Source organism: Vipera berus (genome assembly GCF_964194415.1).
Source record: "Vipera berus genome assembly, chromosome: 1".
Lineage (NCBI taxonomy): Eukaryota > Metazoa > Chordata > Lepidosauria > Squamata > Viperidae > Vipera > Vipera berus.
In genome coordinates, this window is record NC_138202.1 from 243577691 (window position 1) to 243602646 (window position 24956).

General features: G+C 45.0%; 1 protein-coding gene across 4 annotated transcripts in view; it reads left to right on the forward strand.

The window, feature by feature from the left end:
- The window catches only part of PM20D2 (peptidase M20 domain containing 2), a 41183-nt gene that overhangs the window by 8977 nt on the left and 7250 nt on the right, over positions 1-24956 (forward strand). The window contains exons 4-8 of one of the 4 annotated variants that reach the window (XM_081328679.1): positions 2791-2945; positions 4187-4319; positions 8970-9077; positions 10518-10694; positions 16532-17558. In XM_081328679.1, the coding sequence (XP_081184805.1) occupies positions 2791-2945; positions 4187-4319; positions 8970-9077; positions 10518-10694; positions 16532-16659 (701 nt within the window). In that variant the 3' untranslated portion in view covers positions 16660-17558. Of the gene's footprint in view, positions 1-2790; positions 2946-4186; positions 4320-8969; positions 9078-9529; positions 9576-10517; positions 10725-16531; positions 17559-24956 lie in introns of those variants that run through there. The other 3 variants (XM_081328680.1, XM_081328682.1, XM_081328681.1) reach the window with 3 other exon arrangements.

Here is a 24956-nt window from a genome sequence, read left to right on the forward strand (position 1 = left end):
ATTTGAATCTCTAATTTGCTTTACTAAATTTTGATCTGTAGTTGTGATGCCAACCTTTTGATCTGACTTCCACCTAGCTTTCAATTGGGTATATTGAAACCAAGAGTAACTTATGTTTTCTTGTCTTAACTCCTCTACTGGTTTAAGTTGCCAATCATTCCCTTGCAATCTAAGTAGTTCCTTATAAGAAACCATATCCATACTCACTCCCATAGATACACCCTCTATCGCGTGTCCAGGAATTCCCAAAATCGGTATTTTATAATTTAACTTATAATACTTTTTCCAGACACGCAATAAAGCACTTCTAAGAATATGGGATTTAAAAGCCCTGTCTACCTTCTTATCATAAACTACTTCTCCCAAGTAGTTTGGGGGATAACAGGGTGAGCCCCCTCGGAGCCCAGGCTTTCTCCGCTCCCAGGACGTCTTCGCTCCAAAAGGAGTGGAACAAGACGCGACAACTACACCTGCTGCTTAGAGGGGACTGCGAGTATTTTGTTCCTTTGGAAAGCAGGCAGGGCAAAGCAGGAAGATCTGAATTTATAAATTGGATTTCAACTTTAGGGAGGCCATGGTTTGACTCATTGGCCCAACCACCTTTTGGCTTCTCCCTTTGCCTTCTCCGCAGAGCAGGTGATTTGGTCCTGAGGAGCCCGACTAGAGACTGCCAACCTGGTCTCATCCGTGCTGGTGGCAGGTGGATCTGGAAGAGGGTGCAGGTGTAAAGGGGTGCTGAGCCCAGGGAGAAAATGCCATTAGTGATACTCCAGTCAAGAAATTTGAGCTCAGGAAGACTTCCCCTTCCTATTATTATTCCTTCTGTCCTAGAGAAACACACTCTGCTCATGATCAGAAATACCATGAAATCATTCACCTGGCTTTGGAGGAAATGTTGCTGCAACGCTCTATCCAGCTCCTCTAAAATCTCTTCATAATGGCTGCGGAATTCTAACCCTGGCTCTTCCCAGGCAAGGGAAAGAACTCATGGCTACCTTAACATTCCTTGACCCTGGTGCTCTGCAAACGCTCGTATGCCCCAGTGCCTGCTCTGACTCAATACCCAGCGGGGCAGAAGCCCTCACCCCTGCAATTAAACAGAGGGGACAGCAGCAGCGGTGGGCGAGGTGAAGCCACCACCTGTCCCTGACTTCACCTTCACTGCTGCCCTTGCCTTGCCTTGCCCAGCTGGAAGGGCGAAGCAATGGTGGCAGCTGCAGTGGTTGTGAGAATGGGAAGCCCCTGGCTGCCACCTCCTTCCCACCCACCACTCCGCCCACTACTACCACCACCTGCCCTGCTGCATCTCCTTGCTCGCTCACTCACACACCCCCTCTGGTTCTCCATCTGCGCACCCACAGCTAGTTGTTCCCACAACAAATTGTCCAGGTTGAGTTGTCATGCAATAACATGGCAGCAATGAGTTGACGAGTGGACTTGGTGGTGAGGAGGCTGAACCCAGCTGCCTGCGCCGAGTTGTCCTAGAACCAAATTTATTTGCCTATGAATTACTGTAGTGTTCAATAGGAGAGAAAATAGATTAAACTTATTGGAGTTAGAATTACAGTGATTTCCCACAGAAAAACATGGGGCGCATCTAAGATAAGATAACCTTTATTGTCATTTTTTTTACTGTGGGCACAATGCCACACATCAAAAATGAAATTTAGTTGCCTGCTCTGAAAGTGAAACACATCTGGAGAAAAAAATAGAAAAAATCTTCAAAACATGCAGCCAAAAATATCTGGATGTAAGAAACAGAGGTGGAATACAAAGTTATACATATATGCAAATCAAAAGTCTCTTTTGTTGAAAGATAAATAATCGGAAACTAAATTATAGATATATCAGGTGTGTCATGGCAGATTTCAGTATTTCTTCCCGATTGGAATATGTTTATTACCATGCATTATGAATTTTGATTTTAATAATACTTCAATTATTATATATTTTAGTTTCGTGACTAAATTGTTTCTATACTAAAGTGAGTAAATATGAGATTAAGTCATGCTTTCAAATCGGAACAGGCATGTATAAAGTAACTCCTACTCTTGAAACTATTTGGCATTAACTGTTTTTTCTTGGGGTATATGTTAGAATTAAGTAAATAAAAACAAGTGTATATATGCACGTGCGTGCATGAACACATAAACACACACACACCTACATTTCACCATGGTACATAATCAGGTCTGGAAAAGAGTCAGGGGTGTAATATAGATGTGTAATATATCATGAATGTCCTTGGCTGAACTTGTAATCAGCAGGTATAATGGAAAAATATGTTAGCACTGTTCTTCTTTATAACATAAATATATTGAACAAAAAAAATAGAAATGTGTATTTGAAAATACACTGATACGGATGCCAAACTAAATATGACATTTTAAATTGTTCAGTTTTAATCCAAAGTTGAGGCCCGAAGAATTAAAATATGAAAGGATGGTTTTATCTTAATTTCTTCCTAATAAGCTGTAAACATATTCAGCTTCTGCTTGATATTTCTTGTATAGCTGTGCTTGGTATAGGATGAGACTTTTTTTTCAATTTTAAGACCAACAAATAATTAACAGAGGAATACAGCAGAAAATTGAAGTTTCTGATTTTGGAATTCAGATGTCCATTGTTGCCAGAGTGTCTTCACTGTGAGTTCTCATTAATCTGACGAAGCAGAGAGCCTTGGATCAAGTGTTTAAATAACATGACTTTTCTGTTTAGCTGTTTTACAGTAAGCCTCAGAAAACCTAGGTGCCAAACTAATTTCAATTACCTGTTTCTTCTTTGTTGTAGGTATAATAAAGAATGGAGGTGTGAAGCCTAATATCATCCCTTCTTACACTGAATTAGAATTTTACTTGCGTGCTCCTTCCTTAAGGGAACTCTCTACCTTAAAGGAAAAAGCAGAGAATTGTTTTAAAGCTGCAGCTCTAGCAACTGGTTGTGGAGTAAGACTGCTAGATAACTTTTCTAACATGATATAAGCTGATTTTTTTTCAAATAAATTAAAACATGGATTATTTGAGCTGAAAGAATAGCAGTGCAATGTAAAGTTTGCCTTTTGTATAATGGTATTTGTGAATAGTTCAAGTACTGATCAAAACTAGAATGTAGGGAAGAGATAGCTAAAAGTGTCCTGTAACTGCTATAATTAATTGTATCAGTTTTGGCAAAATCATAATTTATTATCAATTATTTAGCTAGTAGCTACAATTTCCATTATTTTACATTCAGATAGTCCTTGACTTAACATTTGTTCAGTAATCATTCAAAATTATGACAATACTGAATGATGTGATTGACAACCTATATACCCAAAGTTGTGGCCACTGTAACGTTTCCATCATCACATGAATAAAATTCAGGTGCTTGGCAATCTGTGTGACTGACCACAAGGATGCTGCAGCTGCCTCACCCGCCCATCTTTCCCCTACCCCCACCCTACTAGGTCCCTACGGCCTACTTCCAATCTTCTTACACCACTGGGTCTCCTCCCCCCATCACACTTTGCTCCACTTAACTTTTCTGAAGATCCCCTTTTCCTAGAAAAAACAGCCAATATGCTGCAAGTCCTTCCTATATAGAAGCCTCATGGTGCTACCCCGGAAGAGAATTTTGAAATTGGCTGCAGTTTTCATGATCTGAGAATTTCAACTGTTTCCAAAATGGCATCTGCTTCTATGGTGGCACCATGTGGCCTCAATATAGGAAGGCCATGCAGCTGATCGGCTGATTTTCTTTCTGAAAGGCGATATCTGAAGATCACCTTTTGGAAAGAAAAGCAACTGATTCGATACATGGCTTTCCTATAGAGAGACCACATCATTGCATCTCAGAGTGGATGCCATTTTGGAAGCAGCAGAAGCTACTTTATACCATTACGAGGCAGGTGCCATTTTGGAAGGAACCACAATTCTCACAATCTGACAATTTTTATCCCTATAGGATAAAAAGGGTGGATTAGCCCTAATCAGTTACAAATAAAGCAATAATTTCTTATATGTTTACTACAGTATAAATCCAATTCTATTAACTATGATTTAATTTTAAGTACTTGTGCAGAAGATTTAAATTTTATTGTTATTTTGAGTATACTAGGGTTGATTTCTGAGTGAAATGTGCCTAGGATTGAATAATGAACTCTTTATTTCCTATGGCCTGATATTTCCACAATTTTTTTTTTGTCTAGGTGGAATTAGAAGATAGTGAAAATGATTTCTACAATGTGCTTCCTAATAAGACTCTACAAAAAATTTACAAAGAAAATGGCAAGAAGCTTGGCATAGACTTCATTTCTGATGACAACTTAAATGAGTTAACAGGTAAGTATATAACCCCCTTTTTAAAATACAATTTGTATTGAAGAATTTTTAAACAAATTTAAAAACATTACAAATCTTAGAAAAGACAAGAATAGTGAATAAGAAAGAAAATAGAAAAAGAAATAAAACAAGATGAAAGCATTATAAATGAGTTCTGAGCTTTCTGACAGCAGTTATAAATGCATTTATATTTTGCCCTCTCTACAGTTGCATCATAATTTCCTTCTTTCCATAAACTATCCTTTCTAATATTCAAAGCCTTAAATCACAACTTCATTTTTCTTTTTTATTTGAGCAAAATGTCCATAAGGGGTTTCAAGTCATTAATAAATTTTGATTTTATTCTAATAAGTTAATTTTGCCATCTGTGTCACTTTCACCAATGATTCTTCAAGAATATAACTTCTTTAGGGATGGCACCCTTGGTCAAATAGAAATACTATGAATACATAACTGAACAGAAGTAGATGTAAATCTCTATAGGGTGCACAAAATTAATATCTTTTGCTGATTTGGATTCTGCTTACTATATACAGTTGCAAGAAAAAGTATGTGAACCCTTTGGGATTACGTGGAGTTTTGCATGAATTGGCCATAAAATGCGCTCTAAACGTCATGTAAGTCACAACAATAGAAAAACACAGTCTGCTTAAAATAATACTACACAAACAGCTGTTGTCATGTTTTAATTGAACATAAGATGGAAACATTCACAGTGCAGGGTGGAAAAAGTATGTGAACCTTTGGACTTAATAACTGGTTGACCCTCCTTTGGCAGCAATAACCTCAACCAAACGTTTCCTGTAGTTGCAGATCAGACCTGCACAATGATCTGGAATAATTTTGGACCACTCCTCTTCACAAAACTGTTTCAGTGTAGCAATATTGCGATGTCTGGTGTGAATCGCTCTCTTAAGGTCATGCCACAGCATTTCAATCAGGTTGAGGTCAGGACTCTGGGCCACTCCAGAAGGCGTATTCTGTTCTGTTGAAGCCATTGTTTTGTTGAATTACTTGTATGCTTTGGGTCATTGTCCTGTTGCATCACCCATCCTCTGCGGAGCTTCAGTTGGTGGACAGATGGTCGTACGTTTTCCTGCAAAATGTCCTGATAAACACGAATTCATTTTCTCATCAATGACAACAATCCGTCCAGGCCCTGAGGCAGCAAAGCAGCCCCAAACCATGATGCTCCCTCTGCCATGTTTTACAGTGGGGATGAAGTTTTAATGTTGGTGTGCTGTGCCTTTTTTTCTCCACACATAGTGTTGTGTGTTTTTCCCAAACAACTCAATTTTGGTTTCATCTGTCCACAGTATATTTTGCCAGTAGTGCTGTGGAACATCCAGGTGCTCTTTTGTAAACTTCAAACGTGCTGCAATATTTTTTTTGGACAGCAATGGCTTCCTCTGTGGTGTCCTCCCATGTACTCCATTCTTGTTTAATGTTTTCCTTATTGTAGATGTGTCAACAAAAATGTTAGCATGTGCCAGAGATTTCTGTAGGTCTTTAGCTGACACTCCATGATTCTTCTTTACCTCATTAAGCATTATGCACTGTGCTCTTGCAGTCATTTTTACAGGACGACCACGCCTAGGGAGAGTAGCAACAGTGCTAAACTTTCTCCATTTGTAGACAGTCTGTCTTACCATGGACACATGAACATCAAGGCTTTTGGAGATACTTTTGTAACCCTTTCCAGCTTCATGCAAGTCAGCAATTCTTGATCGTAGGTCTTCTGAGAGCTCTTTTCTGCGAGGCATGGTTCACATCAGACAGTGCTTCTTGAGACCAGTAAACCCAAAACAGGTGTGTGTTTTTAAAGGGCAGGACAGCTGTCAGCAACACATCCAATATCATCACACTGATTGGAGTAAAGGTTGGCTCACTCCTGGCTCCAATTATCTCTTGGAGAAGTCATTAGGCTAGGGGTTCACATACTTTTCCCACCCTGCACTGTGAATGTTTCCATCTTATGTTCAATTAAAACATGACAACAGCTAATGTTTGTGTAGTATTATTTTAAGCAGACTGTGTTTTTCTATTGTTGTGACTTACATGACATTTAGAGCGCATTTTATGGCCAATTCATGCAAAATTCCACGTAATCCCAAAGGGTTCACATACTTTTTCTTGCAACTGTATATATGCAGCTGTTTTCAAATTCAAAATCTTTAAAAAGAGAACATGATAAGTACAAAAGTTTTGGCATCTATCCACTTGATTTTATACTTTTATATTATTATTTTTTAAAGCTCAAAAAGGAGATTGACCATCTAACCTCTCAGATGATTATCATTGTTCTATTTTCAGCAACTATAAGTCCCTCAGCAGCTGTCTGAGCATTTGAAAATGAAGATAGTTTACTTCAACAAAGCGGAGAAGGCTTTTTTTTAAAAAAAAACGAGACAAAAACCCTATAAACACTTTCAGCTAGCAACTTAAGAAATAAAGTTAAGATATGAAAGTTACATGGAACTTTGAAGTCTGAAATACAAAAATAATCTTTGCTTCTCTCAAACTAGTCAGATCTGCCAAAGAAAATCCACAGATCACAGCAAACTTTCTAGTGCAAAGTTTGGTTAGCACTGAAATAGTTGTCTCAGATTAATTGAAGTATGAGGGCAATTCGGAAATAAACCTCTGTTTGGTTATCAATGACAGACACTCACAGATACAGAACTTTTATTATACACATTAGAATACAACATAACATTACTTTTCGACATAATCACCATTCAAATTGAGGCACTTGTCATAATGTCTTACAAGGTTTGAAATTTCTTAGTAGTTGCTCAGTGCCAGATCTGGGCTATGGAGGGGGTGGGATCAAAAACATCCCGACGGAACTGCTTCAAAAGTTCTTAGGTGCATCTAGTGATGTGCGGATGAGCGTTATTGTGAACCAACACCACACCAGAAGTGGTGCCATAAAAAATCCCGCCAAATATGAAGATGCCAAAGGAGTACTGCTAGTGAAGTTCATGGAGTGTGGTTCGACCATCAATTCAGAAGTCTACTGTGAAATGTTACAAAAACTCAGACAAACCATGCATAACAAGCGTCAGGGCATGCTGACTTCCAGTGTGGTGTTGGTTCACAATAATGCTCACCCGCACACTGCTAGACGCACCCAAGAACTTTGGAAGCAGTTCCATTGGGATGTTTTTGATCACTCTCCCATAGTCCAGATTTGGCGCTAAGCGAATACTAAGGAATTTCAAACCTTGTAAGACGTTATGACAGGTGCCTCAATTTGGATGGCGATTATGTTGAAAAATAATGTTGTAGTTTTCTAATGTGTATAATAAAAGTTATGTATCTGCGAGTGTCTGTCACCAGACAGAGGTTTATTTCCAAATTGCCCTCGTATATTGTTCAGACGTGGTGGCTCAGTAGGTTAGGACACTGAGCCTGTCGATCAGAAGGTCGGCAGTTTGGCGGGTTGAATCCCGAGTGCCGTGTAACAGAGTGACCGCCTGTTACTCGTCCCAGCTTCTGCCAACCTAGCAGTTCGAAAGCACGTAAAAATGCAAGTAGAAAAATAGGGACCACTACGGTGGGAAGGTAACAGTGTTCTGTGCGCCTTTGGCATCCAGTCATGCTGGCCACATGACCACAGAGACGTCCTCGGACAAGCGCTGGCTCTTCGGCTTTGAAACGGAGATGAGCACCGGCCCCTAGAGTCGGAAACGACTAGCACACATGTGCGGGGGAACCTTTACCTTTACCTATTGTTCATACAACAATTATCTGGATGGGAGAGTTGTCAAAAGAAACTATTCTTCTGACCTCATCACATTTTTCATCTCCTAAATTATGCCAAAGCAAATCTCAATAAGTCTGAAACATTTTGGCATCCGTTAAACCTGGGTGTGGCTTTATTATACTTATAGGATGTATGAAAGCCAGTGACCTAGAAAATACTGTGCAATTGAGAATGGGTTTAATGAATATGTATATATCTTAAAAGCTAATATCCCACAGTCAGCAAAGAAGCTGAAAAGATGTTGCATATTTCAGAAATACTGAAACATACATCCAGAATTATCAAGACATTTTTTACAAGAAACAGTCCCAAGACATCAGTATTATCAAAAACCTGTGGAGACCTTTGAAACATGCAATGCATGAATGAGATCTGACTTAAGGATATTCCTAAGATAGAAAAATTCTATAAAGAAGAATGGGGAAAAAATCAAAAGCAAGAACAGATAAAAAGCAAAAATAGCTGGCTTTCCAAAACATTTGTAAGCTGTTTTCTTTTGTCAAAGGAGGTATCACCTAATGTTGATTGACAGGATGACCAAACTTCTGTACCTAAATTCACTGTTTGTTTATGCTGAATGGTAGGCTGGCCATACACTCAGTAATGAGGGGTTGGAAGATTTTTAACAAGGATTCTTGTTTCCTCATTGTTTCAATTTCCCAAGTTCTTAAAATGGAGGGACAAAACCTTAGAAATCCTAACATTTGATGTATTAAAAATGCATCTTGGTACTTAGTGTGTGGGAAAGGATCTATATGGGAGCTGAATATTTTTATTTGCTGTACCCTTTAATAATACTTCCGTTTGCTAAACCATACAATAATATTTCACCTTGTAGACTGGTATATTCCAAAACCTAAACATGTTTTGGCTCTCTTTAGGTTCTACTGACTTTGGAAATGTTAGCTATGTGGTTCCTGGAATTCACTCCTATTTTTACATTGGTTCTGATGCATTAAACCATACTGAGCAATATACAAAAGCTGCAGGTTAGTAGTTAAAAGTGTGTATATCTTTCACAAAAATGTGTGGCAAAATGCCCATGGAATCAAGTCTGCGTGATCACATTATTCTGTCATGACAGCCAGTGCCTTTTGAGAGTGGTAGAACAAGACTGATGGTAAGGACCAGAGGTGTGCAGTATTGGGATCCAAAGCAGACAAGGATGCACATCTCTACCAAGAAAACAAGAAAAATATCTTCTTTGGTCTAGGAAGCTACCCAGATATCTTCTCTATTGGGTAGAAAGCATGGCTTCTTTACCAACTTCTTCAGTCATTCTCTCCAATGAGGCCAGTATTTCAGGATGTAAAAGGAAGGGATAGAGATGGGTGCCTAATTTTGGTGCTAAGTTCATGTATACAGATTATACTTGCATTTCCTTTCTACCCGTTACTGAGAGTTATATTCTGTGCATAATAAGGATTAATTTTCTTCTCAGATCTGATGGCTTTACAGCAGCTGGCTCTAAACTGGACATAAAATGAGTATGTGGAATTGGTAACTCCCACACCCATTATCTTGGTTTCACCTTGGTTTCTAAGTTGAGGAGCAAAGGCAGAACCTGAGAAAGGCAGCTTTTGCCAACTAAAGTGTTAAAGTAGATGCATCCATTTGTCCCAAATCTGCTGGCCATTCAGGCAAACCAGAGCATCCTGTGAGCAGAGTTCTCTCTCACAGATACTGGATGCAACTCAGTGCAAATGTAGAAATACATTTTTAGTTGAACAATGTGGATTTTACATTGGTAGATACCTCTGCATCTGTAAGAGAAGACTATTCTTTAGTCTCTATTTGCAGTGGAATTGAGACTGCAATCTTTTAAAAAGGAAATGGTTTTAAACATCCCTTCAGATGTTTAAATATCAAATATCTACAGACCCCTCAGATCCTGGACATAAACTATTTCAATGTCTTCTCTCAAGACGATGCTATAGGGCATTATACACCAGAACAACTAAACATAAGGACAGTTTTTTCCCCATGCTGTCACTCTGCTTAACAACTAATTCCTAAAACACTGTCAAACTACTTAGTAAAGCTGCATTACTATAATACTCCTCATCTTTCCTATTACCTATCATCTTATGTCTATAACCTCTTATCTTACAATTTATATTGTTTTCTAGTATCCTAGTATGATTTATGTTGTTTGCTTAGCTAGAATTCTATGACTATCACTAAGTTTTGCATCTTATGATTTATGATAGTGGTGTATTTTATGATTTATGATGAATGTATTTTCATGTTGTTTATGATTATGATTATCACTATTACTTATATGTACACCAAGAGACATGCATCAGAGACAAATTTCTTGTGTTCAACCACACTTGGCCAATAAAGAATTCTATTCATATTTGGAAAGACACTACATAGCTCTTGTACTGAAATGAAATCTCTATCTTGTATGGGTTTGATTATCCTAGGATCAGAAGACGCTCAGTTCTATGCCTTGAGAGCAGCTAAAGCTTTAGCTATGACTGCCTTGGATGTTATTTTCAAGCCAGATGTGTTGGAAAAAGTTAGAGAAGATTTCAGACTAACAAAACTGAAAGAAGAAGGTCATTTGAATGTTCCTGGAAATGCAAAAGGACCAGATAATGGTATTGAAGGAGAATGTGCATCATACTGAAGTAATGTAGCATATTACAATGTTAAAAAAAAACTATGGAAGGTCCAGGACTGATCTAATTCTAGGGAATATTTTTAATAATTGGAAAGATATTGAAACCTCCATGTATTTTTTGCAATAATATTTTTGTCTAAAATTATGTCATTTGTCTTAATTTCAGACAAAATTACATGGTGTAATTCTGATTGAACATAAGATGTATCTTAAGACTTTTGAACTGTTGCAAGTGCTAGTATGATTTTTTTTGAAGGTTATTTCTGTACTGATTGTTCTAATATCAGAGGGAGCCATGCTTAGTTTATATGGAGAGCCAGCTTGGTGTAGTGGTTAAGGTGCTGGCCTAGAAAGCAAGAGATTGTGAGTTCTAATCCCACCTTAAGCATGAAAACTGGCTGGGTGACTTTGGGCCAGTCACTCTCTCTCAGCCCAACTCACCTCACAGAGTTGTTGAGGGGAAAATAAGAGGAAGAAGCAGTATATGATATATTCTGTGCCTTGCCTTCTAAAAAAATAAAGGCAAGATAAAAATCTAAAAAACATAATCATCAGGAAAATTAATATACTTTATTAAGTTACATGTAATTGAGTTATGACTTTTGCAAAGGGGATACCAAAGGTTAGGCATTGTTTGAAGGATGTGCCTGGGTTTTTAATATTAGAAATAACTTGCTTTCTTAAACACATTCTCATAAATGGAGCTTAGTATTCAAAATGCAACATTTTCCATTATCTCTCAACCTTCCTGGAAGGCTAGTTTTAATCACTTGATATTTCATACCTGAAATACATTCCTATACTCTTGTTCTGCACAATTTTTGAATCAAGCATTTCTCTTAGTAGAATGTATAATATTTATTCAAATAATAGGATTGTTCAGTGCTTCAGATTCAATTCTATTACGATGTTTTAAACTGGATAGTAATGTGAAAGTAGCCTCAAGTCAGCTGTATGGACCCAGGAAATGATGTTACTGTTTTAAAGAGTTGTGTGCAGGTGGTACATTCGCACACTTGCATGTTCAGAAAGTGCCTTTTTGGAATCATATGCAAAGAACTACACAGTGTAGTGCAGAAGTAACCAGGCATAGCAATTAAACTGAAATTCAAGGGGGAAAAATATTGTGAAAGTATCTAATTAAATGAGAATGGGTGATTCTCTATTATTGCTAAAGGCACAGTATAAAGCACTATTTTGGGTTTTTGTTTACCATGCTTTAGAAAATATTTTTTTAAAAACTACACACGTTTCCTCTATTCCATTTGCTTAATTGTCAAGCACTAGAAGAATTGTATTTTGAAAATTAATTATTTCAAAATTTATGTTATGGATGCAGTACAAAGTAAATTAGTAGAGTGCAGAATTGATTATGACTCTGTTCCTTTGTGTGGAAAATAGCACTTCCTTCTTCATGCAAAGAAACATGAATTACTCCAGTTTAAAGATCTAGGCTTTTTTTCCTGCTATAAGAATACTTTGAGCCCTTTCAGAATCATTTTATATAGTCATCAAACAGGACCATAATCAGTCCTGTGAAATACGTTGGCTGAGAGCAAAGTGATAACCTGAAATACAATAGCAGCCATCTTGAAATAATAATTCACCAAGTAGCTAATACTATGGATTTGGCCTCTAAAGTATTTGGAATAATACTACATTTTTGTATTGTTGGTGACAAGCAAATAAACAGGTGAGAAGTGAAAAGCCAAGAGAAAAGAAAATGTTGGCATTTCCTCTTGCAAAGGGGATATCCTATGAAAGAGTATTACAAATGATTAAAACTTGTTTTAAAAGCATGTTTTCTAAATTAATATTTATTGTAAAAGAACACATTATAAAACACTGGTTTTTTAAAAAGGTATCAAGCATTGATTCTTTATTCTAAGGGATAGTTGTGTCCGAATATAAGGTAATACAAACTCTTGCCCTTATTGGCAACATTTTCAGATAGTTGATTAATATTTTTCTTCCATGTTACAAATTGGTTAATTCTTCCCGTATTATATTAACACTATCTAGAGCTGTTCAGGGTGCTCTAGAGCAGACATGTCAAACACAAGGCCCGGGGGCCAGATGTGGCCCGCGAAGTGGTTTCATATGGCCCGCGAAGCCATCTTGTAAACAGTAAGAGAACGGCCCCTGCTATCTTGGCCCCGGCCCAGGCTGGCCAGGAGCCAATGTACAATTTCATGGTGGTCATCTAGGCTGAAATACATTCAGTCTTAGCTCAACAAGGCCATCTGGAAAAAGTGAGGGACCGGCCCATGCCATGTCAGCATTGCCCCCTCGGCACATGCTGGGGAAGTATAACCCTTTGTGAGGAATGAAGAAATGGACCATTGCCTGGAAGTGGCTAGCACATGGTCCTGCCTACTTCGGGCAGGCTAGGGGTTGAGCAGCATTGTGCTTCAGATTCATGCCACCCGGCTCAGCCTCTCGGCACTGTGAGTAGAGCACCCCGCTACCTGCCAAAACTGGGCAGGCTAGGGCACGGGTCGGCAATCCGCGGCTCCGGAGCTGCATGCGGCTCTTTGAGCCGTCTCCTGCGGCTCCCAGTCGCTTGGTGCGCGTGCACCTCTTCGAACGGGAAGTGGTGCGCGCGCACCTCTCCAAATGGAGAGTGGCACCGTCCGTTCCGAGAGGTGCGCGTGCACCTTTCCGAAGGGCAGAGGTGCGCGCGCACCTCTCCAAGCCGCCGCCGTCCCGTCCGGAGACCTGCCACGTTCGTCAAACATTGACGAACACGGCAGCTGTGCAAACGGGATGGCGGCGGTTTGGAGAGTGCACGCGCACTCTCCAAACCGCCACCATCCCGTCTGGAGACCTGCCGCATTCGTCAAACATTGATGAACACGGCAGCTGTGCAAACGGGATGGCGGCGGTTTGGAGAGTGCGCATGCACCTCTCCCAAGCCACCGCCGTCCGGAGACCTGCCGACATTTGGTGAGGTTTGGGGAGGTGCGCGCGCACCTACGGTCGTTCGGAGAGGTGCGTGCGCACCTCTCGGAATGGGTAGCGGCGCCGCTTCTTGGGAAAGCTGTCACGGCCCGTCTGCAAAGCTGCCGCTTTCGGCAGCTTTGCAGATGGGCCGCGGCAGCTTTCCCAAGAAGCGGTGCCGCTGCCCGTTCGCGCCGAGGTACGGAGACCTGCCGACGTTTGGGGAGGTGTGCGCGCACCTATGGTCGTTCGGAGAGGTGCGTGCGCACCTCTCGGAATGGGTAGCGGCGCCGCTTCTTGGGAAAGCTGCCGCGGCCCGTTTGCAAAGCTGCCGCTTTCGGCAGCTTTGCAGACGGGCCGCGGCAGCTTTCCCAAGAAGCGGAGCCGCTGCCCGTTCGTGCGGAGGTACGGAGACCTGCTGACATTTGGGGAGGTGCGCGCGCACCTACGGTCATTCGGAGAGGTGCGTGCGCACCTCTCAGAATGGGCAGTGGCGCCGCTCTTTGAGAAAGCTGCCGCAGCACGTTTGCAGGCTGCCGAAAGCGGCAGCTTTGCAGACGGGCTGTCACCGTCGCACAACCGGGAACCGGTTCCATCACACATTAAAAAAAAATGGCAACCGCGCGCGTCCACGCATGCGCAAGTTAAACCCGTTTTGTGCATGCGCGAAACATTTTTTGCGCATGCGCGTGCATGGACGCACACACGCAGCTCCCACTTTTTTTATGTGTGATGGAACCGGTTCCCAGTGGCTCTTTTCCTTTTTCAGGTTGCCGACCCCTGGGCTAGGGGCTGGGCAGCATTGTGCAGGTAACATCGACTCTCACGCTGCTCATGGCATCTCCTCCCATAGAGCCCACCATGCTGGATATGTGAAGTAGGTGAGGGCCATGTGCTGGCCATTTCCAAGCAATGGTGCATTTCTTCATTCCTCACGAAGGATGACATTTCCCCAGCTGTGTTTCTTGCCTGTTTTTCTCCCTCCCTCATCTCAAATATTTTCCCACCACTCTGTTCTTTGGAAGGAAGGAAGGAGAGGGAAGGTCTGAGGGAAGTCCTACTTTAGTCCTGCTGCCCTTTCACCATTCCCTTGCCTCCCTCTCCTGGCCTATCCTGGGGGGTCTCCCTATTGCTAAGGAAGCTTTGAATACAAAGCCCGGTCTCCTCACATGGAGAGGGAATGGGCCTCCCTCTTGATTTTGCCCTCGTACCCATCATGAGCAACCTGGCTAAGGAGACCAAGCACAGCAGCAGCAGCCTTGAGGAGGACATAAGTGCAGCTGGGTGCGCCCTTGGGGAAGTGGGGCTGGGCTTAGTGCTGTGGGTGCTTGAGGGCTGGGCTAGGCATTTGACCTCCGTGCCACTGTCCAGCCCCCCCCCATGGCCTGAGAGGAACAGTGAAGCTCCTCCAGTGGACCATGCCTTGGCACTTCCCTGGTCCCATCTCCTTCTGCCAGAGACCCTCAGATCTGTCCCACTCCTGCCCAGGACCCCATAGGCACCCTTGACACAAATGATGTAGAGCTGGCCATGCCCACCCAGTAGGCTATACGCATTCCAGCCACGCCCACCCAGTAGGTCATGCCCACCCTGGCCACACCCAGCTGGCACCCCAAGGGCAACCACAATGCTGATGCGGCCCTCAATGAAATTGAGTTTGACACCCCTGCTCTAGAGTCTAGAATACTATATTGCTAAACTGCTCCATTATTTAGATTACAAGCATCAGTTGGAAAGTGGTCATTTGTTTGTTTTATATTGATACTGTCAGTCAGCCTTTGTATTTGGTAGGACGCTGAGCTTGTCGATCAGAAGGTCGGCAGTTTGGTGGGTCGAATCCCGAGTGCCGCATAACAGAGTGAGCGCCTGTTACTCGTCCCAGCTTCTGCCAACCTAGCAGTTCAAAAGCACGTAAAAATGCAAGTAGAAAAATAGGGACCACTACAGTGGGAAGGTAACAGCGTTCCGTGCACCTTTGGTGTCTAGGTCATGCCAGCCACATGACCACGGAGACGTCCTCGGACAAGCACTGGCTCTTTGGCTTTGAAATGGAGATGAGCACCGGCCCCTAGAGTTGGAAACAACTAGCACGCTTGTGCGGGGGAACCTTTACCTTTAATATTTATAATAAGAACCAGTAGTGTTAAAGCATCAGACTAAAAACTGGGAGTTTTGCTTCCACCTTGGGTATAAAGCCAGCTGGGTGACCTTAATCCAGTCACTATTTCTTAGCCCTAGGAAAGATGAAATTGCAAACCATTTCTAAACAACCTTGTCAGGAAAACTAGGAATTTGTCCAGTCACCAAAAATTAGACATTGAATGGAAGGAAGGAAAACTGTAATAGTGTCAGTTCAAGCCTTACAATGCAATTCTGTGAATACCTACTCAAGGAAATCCTATTCATAGATTTTATATCTATCTAAATATGTATCTATGTAGATATACAGTATACATACATACTGCACCTACTTATCTAAGCAATTGTCTCTATAATAAATATCAAGTGCTTACTGTACTTACTCTTCAACTGATCCAGTATACTTCTTTTTAACATCTTTGCAACTTACACTCTTTTGAATTAATATTCTAAATATTCAACAATTAATTTATATGGATTTCTGATTGAAGCAATATGTCTACTTTCTTAGATGTACATATTCATTTGCAATTGAGGAAGAGACAGTAGCTAAAAAACAAACTTTGAGAGTTTTGCATGTTGAACTATAAATTGCATGTTAGAAGACTTTACACCTAAACAATAATAATGTAATGTTTGTTGCCAGACCAGATTATGATATTATTTAAAATGAACTGCCTTTTTAATTTTTTCTACTATGCTTGACATGCTGGAATTTCTTTTTATCTTCTACAGCTGTTCTTGGAAGAGAAATCATAAATTATTTGTACAACTGTGACATTGTAATACTGTGTATAAATGTATTAAAGTTACACTTCATTGCCTTGTCCAAGTTGGTCAGTTTGACCATGCACAAAAAATAATTTTATCATGTTATATCTAGCATTTGATTTGATTAAACCACCATTTGAAATAACTTGTATTTTCAGGGGGGAAAAGCAACTCATTGGAGAGATTTTTCTCCTGTGTCACAGAATCCAGTTGTGACAATAGTATAGGGAGTTATCAGACTGGCCAGACCAGGTTTTCCAAAATTCTTGTCAAGGCTTCCCCTCTCAACCACAGCATTTTGATGAACTGCAGAAGGTTTTCTTCAAAGAAGCTAGCCATATTAGTTAAGTTGGGAACATTCCCTTGCTTGTGTGCGATGCTAGTTGTAGTTTGGCAATGTCTGGCAGAGCACAAATCTTACTTTAAATTGGGTTTCTGAACAACACTGTCTTAGGTAGAATGTAATGCAATAATTGTTTATTAAGAAAAAGCTAGGCTGTAAAGTTAATGGATTTCATTACTCTCAGAATTCCAGATGGAGTGGAGGGAAGGGGAAACCATAATAACAACTCAGTATTCATCTCTTAATATTATTTTCCTAAATGGATTTCTTAGCCTGGTCTCTTAAGGATGAGAATTGACATTCAGAATGGAAGAGAAGTAGTATTACACACTAGGAACATCTTTTCCTAGACTATTGATAGGACAGTTAGTGAGAACCTAACAATATTTTATCTTGAACCTTGTTCAACTTGTATCTAAATTGCAGGCTTGCTCAGTTTTTTACTTGACATAGCTGTTTAATAACTTTTTAAGTTAATTCACATTAATTAATACTGACAAAAGTGCTTGAAAACTGACTTTGTTAACCCAGAAACATTCCACTGTTAAAAATTAACTTGTCATCTGAAAAGAATTAGACATGAGATAATGCTCTGTAAATGCTGCCCCAGTGTTCATATTTTGTTGAGCAGTAAAGTTAATTGATTACGTTATGTTTACTTTTGCACTTCATAATTATCTGAAACTGCTTACTGGAAAACATCAGAATGACATATTATTGTTATTATTATTATTATTAGTATTATTAGTATTATTTATTAAACTTATATACCGCCCTTCTCCCGTAGGACCCAGGGTGGTTCACAAGGCAATTAAAACAACATTACAATACAAAAATTAATAACAATTAAAATAGATTAAATTTTCCTTAATTAAAATCTAAAACCCCTATAACTCTGATTAAAAACCCAATTACAATAAGTTAAAAAATTAAAAAAATCCTCAGTCCTGGCCGGAAAGCTCAAAGAGCCAGGTCTTCAGGTCCCGGCGGAACGAACGAAAATCAGGAGCAGTCCTAAGCACTACAAGAGCCTTGGTGGAGCAGTGGGGTAATGCCTCCTTAAGTAACACCAGCTGCCTGCAATTATTGCAGGTTCGCATCCCACCAGGCTCAAGGTTGACTCAGCCTTCCATCCTTCCGAGGTAGGTAAAATGAGGACCCAGATTGTTGGGGGCAATAAGCTGACTTTGTAATAATGCCGCTTGGGGGGGGGGCGAAAGCCCTAATAAGCAGGCATATGCATAGAATGAAGGCTATTGCTGAGCACATTTGATTTGTGCTTAGATTGTAAACCACCCTGAGTCTTCGGAGAAGGGTGGGATATAAATGGGATTAAAATAAAAATAAATAAAAAATAAATACTACGGGTAATTGGTTCCAGAGGGCAGGCGCACCCACAGAGAAGGCCCTCCCCCTGGGTGTTGCCCGCTGGCAATCCTTTGCCGGTGGCACCCTGAGAAGGCCCTCCCTGTGGGAGCGCACAGGACGAAGGGAACTTGATGCCGGCAGCAGGTGTTCCCTCAGATATCCTGGACCCAAGCCATTTAGGGCTTTGTAGGTCATCACCAGCACCTTGAATCTCACCCGGAGGGCAACAGGAAGCCAATGCAGCTCGCGGAGCACAGGTGTTATATGGGAGTATCGGGAAGCCCCCATCACAACTCGCGCAGCTGCATTCTGCACCAGTTGGAGCCTCCGAGTGGTCCTCAAAGGCAGCCCCATGTAGAGAGCATTGCAGTAGTCTAACCGGGAGGTCACGAGCGCATAAGTGACTGCGCAAGGTATCTCGGTCCAGATAGGGCCGCAACTGGCGTACCAGGCGAACCTGGGCAAAAGCCCCCCTGGTCACAGCTCCTATATGATCTTCAAGGCTGAGCCGCGAGTCCAGGAGAACACCCAAGTTGCGAGCCCTATCGACGGGGGGTAACACCTCACCCCCCATCATTAAAGATGGAATAGAATGGTTCACTTGAGATGCCTGTACGGACAGCCACTCAGTCTTGGCAGGATTGAGTCGGAGCCTGTTTCTCCCCATCCAAACCCGAACCGCCTCCAGGCAACGGGACATCACGTCGAGGGCATCACTGAGTTGGTTTGGGGTGGAAAGAAAAAGTTGGGTATCATCGGCATAGTGATGATACCCCACCCCAAAACCACGAATGATCTCACCCAGCGGCTTCATATAGATATTGAACAGGAGGGGAGAGAGGACCGACCCCTGAGGAACTCCACAAACAAGACCTCGGGGCGGACCTCTGCCCTCCCGTCAACACCGACTGCGAACAGGCCAAGAGGTAGGAGGAGAACCACCGCAAAACAGTGCCCCCCACTCCCAGCCCCCTGTTCTGAACCAGCCCTCTTCTCACAACCCCTAATTAAAAGAAGAGTCTGGAAAGCGTCCAAGGCTAAAAGGCTTCTGCCAAGATTTAATTACGCAGTTAACAAAAACACAAGAGCTTGTCTTCTCAAGCGGAAAAGTTGCTTTCAGCAACCAGCCCCTCCCCAAACACTTCTTTTATAGAGAGCTCAGGGCGTGGTCTCCCTGTGCCTCCTCCCGAGGAGTCCCATAGTCTTTCTTTGTTTGTCCCTGCTCGTCTGCCTCCTGCGTCGGGCGTCCTTGAACAGGGCCAGCTGTGGGTCATCATCCTCCGCACTCTCGGGCTCACACAGCTGAGAAGAGGTCCCCGGCTGAGGACTCTGCAAAGCCTCCAAATCATCATCAGCCGGTTCGTTTCCCTCCTCCCCCACATCTGAGTCCTCCGATACATCGGAGCCGGCTGTCGGACCCACAGGCTGGCCCTGAGTCACAACACTATCCCGCACCGCAGGGCCCTTCCCCCGGGTCTGCCGATCCGGATGCGGTCGGGATGGGAACTGTTCGTGAAAAGCAGTCACCAACGCAGGGGCATGAACGGCGGTCGCGTCTTCCCATGTGAAGTCCTCCGGCCCGTACCCTTTCCACTCGATCAGGTACTGGAAGCGACCTTTCAGCCAGCGGGAATCCCTGATGCTGGCGACCTCGTACTCGGGGGTGCTGTCTCCATCACGAGTTCCTGATGGTGGAGGTTCCGCCTGGCGAAGTGGACAGGCCGGTCGTTCGGGGACCAGCAAGGACCGATGGAAGACGGGGTGCACGCGCAGGGAACGTGGCAGAGTTAAACGATAGGCGACCGGGTTGATGGCGGCCTCGACTGGGAACGGTCCAAGGTAACGGTGGTCCAGCTTCCTCGCCGGCCGAGTGGATGGCAGGTTCCTGGTGGACAGCCAGACCCGATCCCCCACCGATAGTGGAGGCGTATCCCTTCTCGACCGATCGGCGAACCTCTTGTAGTCGGCCTTGGCCTTCTCCAGCTGCCGTCGCACCAACCGATGGATTGCCTGTAACTCCGCCATGAATTCGTTCGCTGCCGGCTCCGGTGAGTCCACGGGAGAAAGGGGAAAAAACCGGGGGTGATAACCCACGTTGGCCAAGAACGGTGTCATCTGCGTGGAGGTGTGCTGCGAGTTGTTAAAGGCAAACTCGGCTATGGCCAAGTAGTCCACCCAATTGTCCTGCTGCAGGTTAACGTAGCAGCGCAGATACTGCTCTAAAATGCCGATGACCTTCTCGGTACCCCCGTCGGTCTGAGGATGATGCGCGGACGAGAGGCAAACCTTAATGTCCAACGCCCGCATCAACTCCTGCCAGAAGCGGGCTGTAAACTGGGCCCCCCTATCGGAGACGACTCTATCGGGAAGGCCGTGCAGCCGGAACACCTGTTGGATGAACATGCGACTAGTGGCGCGAGCTGACGGTAAGCCGCGACAGGGGATGAAGTGCGCCATCTTGGTCAACATGTCCACCACCACAAACACTGTCGTGAAGCCGGAGGATGGGGGTAGATCCGTCAGAAAGTCCATGGACACAGCCCCCCAGGGTCTCTTGGGCGTTGGCAAAGGCTGCAATAAACCAGGCGGGGCCCCTGTCGCTGACTTGGCCTGCCTGCATGGGACGCAGGAGGTGACATAAGACTGGACATCGTGTCGGACTCGGGGCCACCAGAAAGTACGGGAGACCAGGTTCAGAGTCTTGAACAGGCCAAAATGCCCCGCAGCCGGGTTATCATGACATTGGCTGAGGACGAGTCCCCTGAGTGGCCCTCCTGGAACATAGAGCCGGTCACGATAATACAGGAGTCCATCCGTGACCGACCAAGGCGAATCTGGTCCCACCTCTTCCTTCCGCTGAGCCACCCACGCCTCCTGCTGCTGCGCCTCCCGGATCCGAGCCCGTATATCCACCGGCTCCCGTACCGCAGCAAAAGACTCGACGGGGATCACTGTCCTGGGCGGAAGCTTGTCTTCCACTCGGGTGTACTCGGGCTTCCTGGACAGAGCATCCGCTCTCTGGTTGTGCCCGCTTGGTATGTACCGCACCCGGAAGTCAAACCTCGCAAAGAAGAGGGACCACCAGATCTGGCGTTGGTTCAAATTCCGAGCGGTCTGCAGGCTTTCCAGATTCTTGTGGTCCGTCCGGACCTCGATTTGATGCCGCGCCCCCTCCAGATGATGCCTCCAAGCCTCGAACGCCGCCTTGATGGCCAGCAGCTCCTTCTCCCAGATGGTATAGTTGCGCTCCGAGGGATTCAATTTCCGAGAGTGATACGCGCAAGGGAAAAGGGTACCGTTGGGCGTCGCTGCCTGGAGTAACACGGCCCCAATGGCAATGTCGGAGGCATCCGCCTCCACGACAAACGGCCGTTGCGGGTCAGGATGCTTCAAGATGGGCTCCTTCATGAAGGCGTCCTTCAAAGCTTGGAACGCCTGTTGTTCGGGGGCGTTCCACTGGAACCGAGTCTTCTTCTGCAGGAGCCGGGTGAGGGGGGCTGTCAAGGCAGCAAAGCCAGGGATGAATGTCCGATAGTAGTTGGCAAATCCAAGAAGTCGCTGAACATCCTTCACGCGACGCGGGGGTTGCCAACTCTGCAACGACTCAACTTTACTTGGATCCATGGCGATGCCCTCAGGAGAAATGCGGTGGCCCAAGAAATCAATGGTCACCTGGTAGAACTGGCACTTCTCCAACTTGGCAAACAGCCGATGTTTCCGGAGGCGCTGCAGGACCTGACGGAGATGCTGATGATGCGCTTCACGCGACGGGGAGTAAATCAGGATGTCGTCCAGGTAAATCACAACAAACTGGTCCAACAGATCCCGAAAGATGTCGTTCATAAAATGCTGAAACACAGCGGGGGCGTTGGTCAGGCCAAACGGCATCACCGTGTACTCGAAATGTCCATAGCGAGTACCAAACGCCGTCTTCCACTCATCACCCGGCCGAACCCTGACGAGGTTGTAAGCTCCACGCAGGTCCAGTTTCGTGAAGATCTTAGCCTCCCGGAGTCGGTCCAAGAGCTCGGGGATGAGGGGCAGCGGGTAGCGGTTACGCACCGTGATGGCGTTGAGTTTCCGGTAGTCACAGCAAAGTCGTAACTCGCCCGACTTCTTTTTGACGAAGAGCACGGGCGCAGACACTGGCGAGGACGAGGGCCGAATGAATCCACGAGCCAAGTTCTTTGTCAGGAAGTCCCGCAATGCAGCCAACTCGGGCTCCGACATGGAGTACAAACGCCCCACTGGGAGAGGCGCATCAGGGACTAGGTCAATGGAGCAGTCGTAGGGCCTGTGCGGGGGTAATTGGTCCGCCTCTGACTCACTGAACACGTCAGCAAAGTCGGACAGTACGGGAGGCAAGGAAACCCCTGAGGAACCCTCCACCTGGCCGGCACAGATATGGCGGGTGTGGTCCACGCACTGCAAACTTGGGAAGGTGACCAAGTTCTGAGACCAATAGATCTGTGGATCATGCGCCCGGAGCCACGCCAGTCCCAAGACCACGGGGAAGTGCAGATCCGAAGTGACGTAAAACTGAATGGCCTCCACATGGGTACTGATGGCCATACACACGGGTTGCGTGGCGGCCGTGATAGGCCCGGACAGGAGCACTCGACCATCGATGGTCTCCACAAGCATGGGCGGATCCACCGGACACTGGGGAACAGCCCATTTGGCCACAAAGGCCGAATCCATAAAGTTAGTGGTAGCCCCAGAGTCAATTAAGGCATGGACCGGAATCCCCTCTGGCTTGCCAGGAAGGATCAGTCGTGCCTCCAAAATCAAATGCCGTGGAGGTTCACAGGCACCGTCGGAACGGCGTCGCTCGGCGTGATCGTTGTGGGTCGCCCGATCTTTCACACCGTCTAGATCGGGCTCGGGCCGTTTCCCGATAGCAAAGCAGGGGACTTTCTCAGGGCCGGCTTGGTCACTGACGCCCGCTGACGCTTCTTCGGGCAAGAAGCAGCCAAATGTCCAGGGTCCCCACAGTAAAAACACAACCCCTCCGATCGTCGTCTGTCCATTTCCGTCACCGATAGACGGGACCTGGCGGCACCCAGCTCCATTGGCTCCTCCCTCTGGACTGGGGGCTCACGCACAACAGGGGCGGCAGGGGTCTGTGGGGTGGCACGGCGACTCTTACGCTGCTGCAGCCGGGCATCGATCCGCAGACAAAGATGGATCAGCCCATTCAGGTCTGAGGGAATGTCCACGCGGGCCAGCTCATCCAACATCTCCTCTGACAAGCCATCCTGAAAGGCATCCACGAGCGCAGCCTCATTCCAGGCGGAATCCTGGCTAAGCAGCCGGAAATCGCTGATATAGGCCTGTAGGGGGCGCAGACCCTGCCTCAAAGCTTTCAGACGTCGGGTGGCGGTCTGCGCCTTAATCGGGTCCTCGTACATGAGGCGCATATGGTCACAAAACCCCCCAAAGTTATCCAACAAAGGGCTAGGCTGTGCCAACAGAGGCGTGCCCCAACGAGCTGCATCTCCCGACAGAAGGCTCAACACGAATCCCACCTTATCTCGGTCAGTGGGGAAATCAGCTGCTCTCACGCTGATATAAAGCTGGCATTGTCCCAGGAAGGCAGGAAACAGTTCTGGTTTACCAGCAAATTTATCCGGCATAGCTATCTGACATTTCCTCCTGGGTGGGGGGGCAGCATGTACCTGAGCCTGCAGTTGTGCCACCTGAGTGGCCAGCAAGGTGAGTTGCTGGTTGAGCTGGGCATTCTCGGCAAGAAGCTGCTCCATCGTAGTATTAAGGGGTGGGTGGCTGAAAGCAAACTGTTCTGAACCAGCCCTCTTCTCACAACCCCTAATTAAAAGAAGAGTCTGGAAAGCGTCCAAGGCTAAAAGGCTTCTGCCAAGATTTAATTACGCAGTTAACAAAAACACAAGAGCTTGTCTTCTCAAGCGGAAAAGTTGCTTTCAGCAACCAGCCCCTCCCCAAACACTTCTTTTATAGAGAGCTCAGGGCGTGGTCTCCCTGTGCCTCCTCCCGAGGAGTCCCATAGTCTTTCTTTGTTTGTCCCTGCTCGTCTGCCTCCTGCGTCGGGCGTCCTTGAACAGGGCCAGCTGTGGGTCATCATCCTCCGCACTCTCGGGCTCACACAGCTGAGAAGAGGTCCCCGGCTGAGGACTCTGCAAAGCCTCCAAATCATCATCAGCCGGTTCGTTTCCCTCCTCCCCCACATCTGAGTCCTCCGATACATCGGAGCCGGCTGTCGGACCCACAGGCTGGCCCTGAGTCACAACACCCCCTGAGACGTCGCAACAGGATACCATGGTCGATGGTATCAAAAGCCGCTGAGAGATCTAATAGGACTAGGACAGAGGAACAACCCCTGTCCCGAGCCCGCCACAGATCATTCATCAGCACGACCAATGCCGTCTCCGTGCTGTACCCAGGCCTGAAACCCGATTGGTACGGGTCAAGATAATCAGTTTCCTCCAGGAACAGAGGAAGCTGATGCGCCACCACACTCTCAACAACCTACACTAAAAAGCGAATATTGGAGACTGGACGATAGTTATTCAAAATAGCTGGATCCAGGCCAGGCTTCTTGAGAAGGGGTCTCACCACCGCTTCCTTCAAGGTGACGGGAAAGACATCCTCGCTCAAAGAAGCAGATATCACTGCCTGGAACCAGCCTTGTGTCTCCTCCCG